Here is an 11053-nt window from a genome sequence, read left to right as displayed (position 1 = left end):
GGGTCTTTGGGGCAGTGGCCAGACATGCCTCTGCACTCTGCACGGATAAGCCCTCAGACCTGGAGAAGGGTGGGGAATAGCTATAACACAGCTGTGTCTAAGCGCCTCTCACCCAGCCAGGGAGGTAACTCAAATCATGTACAAGGATGGCCTCCCACAGCCTTGGAACCCCTGCTTGCTGAAAAGGTCAGGTAACCTCATCGAGTTGGATTTCTCATTGGAAGTGGGGTGGGGTGGAGCCTTCGAGTTGCAGAATGTAGCTGGACAGGAAGTAGATACCTCTGGCACATCTGGAAAGCAGGAGGTGTGCAGCAGGGGCATCTGCACTTGGTAAAGGGATATTACCTCTATTAATAAAGCTTGCATACCTAGAAAACCTGCATTTATTATGCACCACATTGGCGCTGAGCTTGAGGCTCCATGCAAGCTCTCTGTATCCACTGCTGCCATCCCCAACTCAGCAGTCTGAGGTGGGGCTTGTGCCACTGTGATTCTCAACTCTGCTTTACAGACAAGGAAACCAAGGCAGAGAAAGGGAAGGCTACTGTCCAACATCACCAAGGTTGGAATGTGCTGGGATCCCTACACAGGTGGTCTGGATTCAAAGTCCATGTTCTTTTGGTCATAAACTTGGTGTGTGATCCTGGGCCAGTTCCACCTCTGCCTCTGGGGCCCTGTTTTTCTTCTAGATGCCAGCCAGCACCAGGCACCAGCCCTGTGAATATGCCAACTTGGATATTCTGTCCCAGTTGGGCCCCTGATGACTGCACCCTCTAAGATACTACATGGAGCAGAAGAACCACGGAAACCAACCAGGCACAGAATTGTGAGACATAATAAAATAGAATTTATTTTAACTCACTGAATTTTAGGGTGGTTTGTTACACAGTAATAGACACTTAAAACAGCATATGGTTAGGTGCTTACTGCATACCAGGCACTGGAGGAGACCCTGGAAATGACACATCACTTTTGTCGCAAGTTTCAGGGCCTGCGAGGAGCCTGTAACTCGCCCCATCCCGCCCTGCAGTCTGAGCCAGGCCTGGGAAGGAGCATGCAGCACCTGGAGCAGGTGTTGTGTCTCCAGAACAGGCATCAATAGCAAGGAAAATGCTCTCATAGCTGGGCGGAGCCAAGGGGGGCGGAGTCCCCAGCAGGGCATCCCCTGCATCACCACACTTCCGGCCTTCTTCCTTGGGGCACACAGTTGGTGCTGGGGGCCCCTCAGCCAGTGGACAGTGTATGGCCTCCTCGTAGGTAGGGATGACAACCACCTTTGGGGTCCTACAGAAAGAAGAAAGGCTGTTAGCCCAGGCCAGGACAGACCCTGCAGCCTGCCGGGGGCGGGAGGTGGGGAAGGCTTCATGCCACAGTCCAGATCTTTTTTTTTAAACCATGGATTGAACCCCTGCCTGTTGTTTTGTTTTGGCGTTTTTCCCCCACTTTTATGTTTTGAGACATGGCCTCACTAAATTGCTGAGGCTGGCTTTGAACTTGCAGTCCTCCTGCCCCAGCCTCCCGAGCTGGTGGGATGACAAGCCTGCGCTACCGCACCAAGCTCACGGTCCAGATCCGTGCAGCCCCTGCGTGCCCCTGTACACAGCTGACACTGGGCATGCGCAGCCTGCCCTCCTGCCGCCTCAGGTCCTTCTGCCAGGAAAGGCTCTCCCCAGCACGCTCCTCTGCTGCGCTGTCCACGCTTGTCCTTTGAGGGTCCTCATGATGTTTTCTGATGTGTCCCTCCCCAGGTCAAGCTCCCACTCCTGGCTCTGTCCTTATGGTGCTCTTCCTTGTCACTGCACAGACACTGCCCAGTTGTCCCAGGGCAGAGGGGGACAGAGGGCATGAGTTCAGGGATGTCATTGGGCCACTGAGCCATGCTCCATGAACAGGAAGACGTGGACAGCTGACCGAAATATCCTTTGCAAGATCAGAGTTGCAAGGCTCAGGGCAGAGTGGGACTTCTGGGTGCTTGGGGCCTAGCTATGGCAGGCCTGCCCGGACATTACTTCTATGTGCCCACCTCCAGGAGTGGGAGTCTGCCACCTCCTGAGCCCACCATCTTTACCCTGGTAAGGCTTAGCTTTTGTGAGCCTGTTCCCCACCCCCACCCTGAGCCATTGAACCACCCTCAGGGACTTGAGACAAAGACTAGGTCCTCTGAAGCTCTGCAGGCCAGGTTCCAAGAACAAGCCACACCAACACTGGCAGGACTGAGACTGGCTCTTGCCTCTCAGGGCCCTGGTGGGTAGCTCATCTCCAAGGGTCAGGTGCCTCCCTGCCCAGGCCTGCGGGGTGGGAGGGTCACTGGTCTGTGGCCAGGCTGCTACAGCTTTGGGGGACACTGACAGATACGGGACTGACTAGGTGATCTTGAAAGTCACTCCTGACACCGAGTCCCTCAGCTGGTCCTGATTCTGAGCACCGGCTGGTTCATCCACAGTTCTGCCACGGTTTGGGTGGGAGATCCTGGCTCAGTAACTCCATTACTCAGGACCTCATTTTTCCCATCTGTCAAATGGGGACAATAATGGCATCTACCTCATCAGATAGTGTGAAAACGAAGTCAGATGATGCAAGAAGTCATGTAGCACATGCTGCACCAATAGGGGCCATTCATATGTCAAAGGGCTTCAAGGAGCGGTGGGGCCAGGACCTCTCATCAGAAAGGCTGAGGAGCTTGTCCTCGGTCAGCATGGATCTGGCTGGGGAATTAATTTCCCCCTCACCAGTGGTCTTGCTGTGGAGACCAGGGAGGGGCCAGTAGCAGGAGGCCAGCAAAGGGCACAGAAGAGGTGGGGGATGGGATTACACACCAGGGACCTGGGCTGGGAACTGGCTGCTGCCTCCTCCAGGAAGCACCCAGCACCTGCAGGGGACACAGCCTTCTCAGGTACTATGTCTTCTTGGTCCAAGCCACCAGGGAAGCAGGCTCACTGCTCCGCATCACAGACCAGGGTGACCGAGCAGGTTGATGGAAACCTGGATTTGAACCCAGCCGGGGTGGTAGTAGAACACAGGACATCAGCCAGGAGCCCTGCTGAGGAAGCCAGCAGGGCCCTCGCCCTCTCTGAGCACCCAGAGGCCTTTGCAGGAGAGGGCAAGACAGAGAATAGTGCTCCTGGTGTCAGGCAAGCTGAGTTCTCTTGCTATGTGACCTGCTCCCCGCACACACAGTCTCTGAACCCTTTTCTCCTCCATGTAAAATGGGATAATAATTCCCATTGCACAGATGCAGGGAAGGAAAAATGCGGAGAAGCTTTGTCAGCCCTCAGAAAAATGTAAGTAGTGGGGTTTCCAGAGCCCCCACATCTCCTGGCCTGTTCACCTTCTGGTCATTGCCTGCCCTCTCCAGGTTAGTTAAGCCCTGAGGGGGACAGCTGGCAGGGCAGGGCCCAGGGGCCCTGTGAGCTCAGCCTACAGCAGGAAGTTTGCTTACAGGGCAGATGTGGAGCGGCCCTAAACACCACCTCCTGTCACCTCGGTGGCCAGCTGGACCCACTAGCACTTAATCTCCAAGGTCATGGTCCATAATTGCCAGGAACTTGGGGAACACAGGCCCTGCACAGGGCAGCCAAGTCACACACCCTGGGGCAGGCTCCATTCATGGTGTGTGTATTCTGGATCCAGCGACCCAGCACTCGCTGGGGCAGCCCTGCCACAACAGTCCCCAGGCGCAGAAGGCTCCATGGAGGCCGGGACTTGCCTGAAGCCTGGTCAGGGCAGGAGACCTGGGGCTTAGCACTAAGTGGGATACCATTTGCCTAACACTTGAGCTCTGCAATCTCATTTCACATTCATGACCACTGGAGGGAGGGACAGCATCCACCCCTTCATAAGTGAGTCATGCTCACACATCAACTAGGTGGCAAAGTCCCCACCTTGCCTGACTGCAAAGCTGGAGCTAACCCCACAGTGTCACCCTTCTCTCCCAAGTCAACCCATCTCCCCACACCTCAGCCCTCTCTTCTGTAAAATGGGCCTAATCCCTGCACACACCTCAGAGGCAGCTGAGGCTCCAGTCAGTGAGTGGGCACGAGAGGACACTGCCAGCTGTAAGCACGGTCACAGCAGGGAAAGCCAGAGTGTACACGAGCCTTACAGCGTACACCTCCCCATCACTCAGCGCATCTGAGTCTCAGGGACCAGGTCTGTCACCCCTAGCTGACAGATGAGGAATCAGACGGAACCCAGAAAATCGGTTAATGTTCATAGACATGCAATTTACAAAAGAAGGAGCAGGGACTAAAACACTTGGCTTCCGAGTAGCCCTGGGCCTTTTGCTGTGCCCACTGCAGATGGGGCCCCTGGGAGGCCCCATGTACCACCTTGTGGAGGGGGCTCATATGTCCTCTGTGAGCTCCTAAAGACAGGGGTTTTGTCTCTCTTGTCCACTGCGACATCATCAGCCCTCAGAATAGGACCCAGCACACAGTAGGTGCTCCATACACATCAGTTAAATGCAGGAAAGAATAAGTGGGTGAGAAGTGGGGAAACTGAGGCATCACAGGGGAATAAACCTGCCCAGACCAAGGAGGCCTGTGTCTCTGACCCAAATGTACCCACAGCCGGGCACCGGCAGAGATTGAGGTCCCTGGAGACAGGCACAACCCGATAGCCAGCTGCAGGCTCCCCAGGCTGCAGAGCTGGGCTGGCCAGCCACAGGGACGGAAAGGAACACACTAGCAGGAGAGCCTCCTCGACATGCAGCCAGCCCAGCCTCAGGATCTGACACTCGGATGTCAGAGCCTGCTGGCCAGGAGCCTTCCGCAGCTTCCTGGTGGGTGTCCAGTCTGCTCAGAATGAAGGCTGAAAGGTGCAGCCGTGGCCTGGACCCTGTTGCCTCAACACAGCTGTGTGTACAGAAAACACCCCCTCCCTGCCTGTGCCTGTCCAGAATGCCAACGCCTGGCCTGGCTCCTCGTCCCATAGTCACTAGGTCCCTCTGAGTCTCATCTGAGAAGTACGGGGTTTGGCTGGGTGGTCCCCAAGGCCATAGCTCTCCCTCTAACAGTCAGCCCCACCCACGGGCTGACTCCTGGGCTCAGTGGCTGTGCTGAGTGCTGTCTGGCCAGAGCAGGAACAAGCACATTCATCTGCCCTCTAACAAAGGGAAGAGGGGCGGTTCACAGGAATCTGGGTGAGCCCCAGCTGTGCCCAAATCCAGCGCTGGGTGGCGTGGGAGGGGGGACACAGCTGTGCAGCCAGCAGGCTCCCACCACTTTCAAGTTGTGCCTTGCACATGGCAACAGTAATTCTTATCCTGGGCGCCCTAGATGGACAGAAGGACCAAAGGACAGATGATGCAGCCAGGCCCCTGAGGTGTGGCACACCAGGTCGTTTGTTGAATAAATAAGGACATTAAGAAGGGCATGTGTCCCTCAGGCAGGCTCACCAGGGCAAAACTGGTTCTGGGGCTGGGTGATGTTCCTTTTAGGAAGAGAGCACAGACGTAGACACAGAATACACACAGAGAGGCCTCTATGGGAGTCACATTTCATGGAGAAGTAAGGAAAAAATGTCCTAAAAGGCCAGAATGACAGCAATCATGGGCCAACAGGATGAGAAATTCATGCAGCATCTGTCTTCACCCTGCCCTGGGCCCTTGCACATACCTGTCCCCTTGAGGGAAAGTTGATATTTCCTGTGCACCTACTGTGTGCCGGGCACTGGGCTACACTCTACGTAGACATCACATCATTTCATTTCACAAGGAGTGTGGGGAGGCTGCCTGTGTTCAAGTCCCAGTTCTGAGACACACTAGCTGGATGTTCCCGAGCGAGTTACTTAATGACTTGGTGCCTGGGTTTCCTTCTTCTATGGAAAGCAGTTAAAAACAGTAGCTGGGGGCTGAGGCTGTGGCTCAGTGGTAGAGCGCTTGCCTAGCATGTGTGAGGCACTGGGTTCAATTCTCAGCACCACGTATAAGTAAATAATAAAATAAAGGTCTACACATCTAAAAAAATATATTTAAAAAAAAAACAGTAGCTGACTGGGTGCAGAAGTGCGCTCCTGTAATCCTAGCAGCTTGGGAGGCTGAGGCAGGAGGATCATAAGTTCAAGGCTGGTCTCAGCCACTTAGCAAGGCCCTAACCAAATTAGCAAGATCCTGTCTCAAAATAAAAAATAAATTAAAATGAGATGGGGATGTGGCTCAGTAGTTAAGTGCCCCTGGGTTCAATTTCCTGCTACCAAAAAATAAAAATAGCAGTAGCTGCTTCAGAGGGCCACCATGAGGACTGACGGTGTCACCATGAATAGCGGCATATGGCAGGTACCACACAGGCACGTGCTATTATTGTTGTTGCCGTTACTATAAATTCAGATGAAGAAGCTGAGGCTTATGGAGCAAGGGTGTGAGTGACTTGAAGTCCCTCAGCTAGATAGTGATAGAACTGGGACAGGATCCTGGTGGACCTGAATCCTTCCTGTGCCTGAGTTCTAAACTCCTCTGCTATGCCACTGAGCTCACCTCTTCCTGGAAGCCTGCCTGGATTTTTCCATGTCCCCAGGGGACGTGTCTGTCTCTCTCACACAGCTCTAACTACTCTGGCTTGTCATCTGCTGAAGGGGCTTTAAACTCCTTCAGGTCAGTACAGACCCACTGATCAACCTGGGACACAGGGAAGGGCCTGGTCCAGAGAAAGAGCCTCAGGAGAACTTACTGAGAAAATGCTGAATAGTGTGACTATGACCAGTCGCTTAAGGTCCCCACCCCGCCCCACTGACCTGCAGTTCTCCTCCTCCGAGGTCTCCACAGTGAGGTAATACAGGTCTCTGGAGAAGCGGTATGGGTCCCACCGGGGTGGCCCCGGCCTGCTGGCCTTGAGGAACCACAGCAGGCCGCAGAGCAGCAGCAGGCCACCTGCTCCACAGCAGAAGAAGCTGACAGACCTGAGCAGGGGTCTAGGGGCCTGGGACACGGCGTGCTCAGCAGGTGGGACCCGCTGGTCAGGCTGGGCACCTGCATCCCCTTCACTCCACCAAGCGAAGCAGAGCGTCCCGGCCACCAGAAACACCATGCCGCCGATCGTCATGCAATAGCGGAGGATGGAGGCCACTCGGCCCCTGTCACAGGTCTGGACAGAAAGACAGAAAAGGAAATGGGAGTGTGAGAGGTAACCAGGGACCTGGGTTTTAGTCCTCCTCTGCCTAAGGTCACTGTGCAGCCTTGGAGAGCTCATCAGGCTCCTCCGGGTCTCAGTGTCCTTGCCTGTGAAATGGGGATGCTGCCCTGACTTTGCAGGGCTACTTTGAGGGTCACAGATAATGTTTATCAGGTTTCTAGAGCTGTGCCTGGGACACAGTAGGAGCCCAGTAAGAGAGCCACACGCACTCTGTGCCTCTCAAGGGCTTCATGGCCTGGTGGGCATAAGGCTCCCCAACATGACGACCTTGTGGACAAATGGGAGGGTGGAGAGTGTGCACCTGTTGGGCCCCTGGCCTGCCAGGACCAGGACTTGCTGGTTAGGCTCTGCCTTATCTCATCTGGTTACAAGGCTGTGAGGTCCTGCTGTTATCTCCACTTGACAGGGGATGACACGAAGACCCAGGACAAGCATAAAAAGTTTGAAAATCACTATATGGAGCAAGATTTTGTACAAAAGGACACTCACCATGGCTTGTTTATGCTGCTCATAAAGAGCCTAAAATGTCCACTATAACAATATGGTCCGTGATCTATGGTATAATCTCTAGATGCAATAATTAATAATAACCTATTAAAAAGCCAAGCTTGGCCAAATGTGAGCAGAAGGGACCTACTCACAACACCTACTTCTCCGATGTCACTGAAAAACAAAGCATGGAGAACCCCACAAGCAAAGCAGAACTTCTTCCCTGCATGTCATGGTGATTGACAGTTCTCTTCTCCCCCAGCGCCTCATCTGCCTGAGGGAGACGGACTCAGGGAGACAGGGACAGAGACCCTGAGTAGACAGAGACCCGGGTCCATGGCCAGCCATGCTTGTCCCTCCCCTTAGATGGAAAACACCTCCAGTGTGTGCCTGTAATGGATCAACTAGAACAAAAACATAATTAAGTGTCACCAGATTCAAAGACTTATACAATGTGCCCACAAGTGATTTATGGTTAAACTGCTTGACCAAAGAGAAACACTCTGAACCCCAAATATAGAATGATTATCACGGGTCTTGCTTTTCAAAGAAGCTTGCCTGAGAACCTGCATATTTCTTCCCAGGAAAATCACATTCATAATCACAGAGCTCAGCCCAGGGCACATCGCCTGTCTCCTCTTCTCCGAGAGGTGAAGGTGCCCACATCGTCTTTGGGTATAGACACTTTGCTGTCTTTAAATAAATCTTTGCTTGTGCCTTGCTTTTGATGAGTCTGAATTCTCAGTGGTTAAGTCAAGAACCTGCCCAGGCTGAGTGGAGATTCCATTCTCCTGTTTGGAGGGTCCTCCCCAGAATCCCTGTCTGGTGACATGACTCCCCTCAACCAAGGCAGGTGGACAGGACAGGCAAACATTCCCACTTTACAAATTAACGGATTCAGCTCAAGAAGGTGAAGGACCTTCTTGATACAGCCAGATACAGCCTGGTTCTCACACCTGGGCACACCTGCATGAGGTCACCTTTGATGCTTTTTTACTTTCTAGGAAAACAATAGTTGCTCAATGTAAAGGGAAGCAAAATGCAAACTAGCATGAATCCTGCCCTCAAGAGGAGCATGGTCTGGTACAGAGGTTTTCTATCCTGCAGTTTCCTGGCCTGTGTACATAATGACAGGGGCAGCAGAGGTGAGCTGGGCACCACACCAAGCACTTTATGGGTGTCCCCTCACTTAATGACTTCAACAGTGTTATGTCCCAGGAACACTGGGGCCCAGTATCTGATTCAAATCCCTTTGTGGGTACACAGCTATGTCCATGTATTTGCTAAATGGCTGCAGGTGAAACCATGCCATAAGTATTTGTAAGCCTCGGACATGGGTGACACTCTGCCCTCCTTCCTGCTCACCTCCTCAAAGGCCTGCAATCACCCTGAGTGTGCTCTCACATAGCGTGTGGTAATCCGCTTGTGTGGGTCTCCCTCCCTCCCAGTGGATCCCCACAGCAGGCAGGGCACTTGCTAACCTGCCATCTAGGAAGCTGGAGGGTGTCAGTGTCCGCTGGATGAAGGACAGCTTGCTCAGCAGTGCTAAGGTTCTTTTATTATTATAAATCAGGGCTCTGACTGATTCTCATCAAGGTGTCCTGTCCCAAGACCGCCATCTCAGAGAGGTGATCCTCAGACAGTCTACCCACCCCTCACACTGGTACACCTCCAGAGCCTGTACCCTGTGGGGGCAGAGGACAGGGCTCCCTGCCCCAGAGGGTGTAACCCCAAACCCTAGGGGGCAGGCAGGAAGCTCCTCCAGTCCCAAAGAAGTCCCACCCCAATCCCCACTCAGTGGGGCCTCCCAGCCTGACCTGCTTCTCCTACCGCAGGCCCCCCATCTTCCTCTTGCCCTTCCCCCACCTTCACTCAAACTCTGGCCACCTGGGGGTCTCTGCTAGACCTGCTCCTCCCTCTGCCTAGGGAGTCCTCTGCTCCCACATCCACCCCATGTCACTGGCTACGGTGCCCCAACACCACCCCCTCCCTGAAGTTCTGCCCACCTCCCTGCAGCCAGAGGGATCAGAGATCTGAGCCTCTGCATGAGGGCACTCCTCCCCACCGATGGCTCCCCCTCACTGCAGTGGCTCTGCTAGCTCTGGACCTTGAGCAGGCCTCTGGGGGTCGTGGGGGGAGCCCGTGATGCCAAGGAGAATTGCAGGCCACAAATGAAGCTGGCGAGGCAGAGCAGGGAAAACGATGGACCCTGCTCTGACAGTGGGCAAGCTTCTTCATACTCTATAAAATGGGCACCAAAACAGGAGAGCACCCAGAGAATTAAAATACACAAAAATTACTCCTTCTCCTACTGTTAGGGTTTTTATGTCCACAGCAGCACTTAGAACCGGAAGGCCCTCCCTCCAGCCCCACCAGGAGCAGGACAGCCTGAGTCTAGGTTCTGGCCCTGTCAAGGCAGCAGTGGGACCATGAGTCCCCTAGTAAACAGCCCTGTTCCTGTCGGGAGAACTGGGAGGAGATGCTGTACCTGCCCTGGGGCTGGCGGCAAGGAGGGATGCGCTGTGCCACCGCTGCCACCCCACGTCACCAATAAGGGCACGATAAGTTCCAGTTTCTGTAAAGAAGAAACCATCTGAACAAGTGGCCCAATCCATTCCCATGTTAACTGCTGGGGAAACTGAGGCCCTGAGTGTCACCACCTAAGGCCACCCAGCAAGTTAGAAGACAGGCGTGCACTGGGGCGTCCAGCCACAAGCGATCAAGGTTAGAGGGAGGGGTCCAGGAGGGGTCTGCCTTAGACCACGGGGAGGTGGTGGCTAAGCAGGGAGAGAAGGGATCGCACCCACCTGGGACGCGGCCATCTGGCGACAGGCGTCAGGCGCGGTCTGCCCGCGGGGAACCCGGTGGGCCTGAAGACATGGTGGCAGCGGGAAGGCAGGACAGCTGGAGCGCCCCGCGGTCCCTCTCCCCGTCGGGTCCCGGGCTCTCGCCCGCCGCGCGCCGCCAGCCGCGTCCGTCGCGTCCGCTCCCGCTGCCCGCCCCTCGCCTCCTCCGTCCGGGTCCGCGCTCTTGCCGCTGGCCCCGCCGAGACTCCGGGGTGGCCCAGCTTGGGCGGCCCCAGGTGCCGCGCCGTCGCCCAGGCCGCCCCGCCCGACCTTAAAGCGACAGCGCGACGGGGCCCGGCTGGGATTCGGGGGGTTTCAGCGCGGTGGGGAGCCGGAACCGCCGGGGAAGGTCTGGGAACTGTCCACCCTTGGAGCCGTCACACCCCACAAACGTACAGAGGCGGGCTTGGGAATGGAGACACACTTGAGAGAGCCATCAGTGCTCAGCGGAGAGAGCTCTAGGACTCTTTTGCCCAGGACTGTTCAATCCCATTTACAGAAAGAGAAACTGAGGCCCATTGAGGGAAAGCCACTGTCCAAGTGTTTCCAGGTCCTGCAGGACCTGGAAACAAATCAGCTTTCTATTTCCAA

The 11053-nt window shown here is 54.9% G+C and overlaps 1 protein-coding gene across 1 annotated transcript; it reads right to left on the bottom strand.

Annotated features, from left to right (window-relative positions):
• Positions 1-863: 863 nt before the first annotated feature.
• On the bottom strand, positions 864-10675 carry Tmem61 (transmembrane protein 61). Its single transcript, XM_026382549.2, has 3 exons — positions 10424-10675; positions 6730-7079; positions 864-1284 (listed from the first exon to the last, which is right to left on the bottom strand). The coding sequence occupies exons 1-3, from the start codon at positions 10436-10438 to the stop codon at positions 924-926; spliced, it is 726 nt and encodes a 241-aa protein (XP_026238334.2). The 5' UTR covers positions 10439-10675; the 3' UTR covers positions 864-923.
• Positions 10676-11053: the final 378 nt, after the last annotated feature.

The sequence above is a fragment of the Urocitellus parryii genome, chromosome 11 (genome assembly GCF_045843805.1).
Source record: "Urocitellus parryii isolate mUroPar1 chromosome 11, mUroPar1.hap1, whole genome shotgun sequence".
NCBI lineage: Eukaryota > Metazoa > Chordata > Mammalia > Rodentia > Sciuridae > Urocitellus > Urocitellus parryii.
Note: the sequence above shows the minus strand (reverse complement) of the source record. Positions and strands in the feature narration are given on the sequence as shown.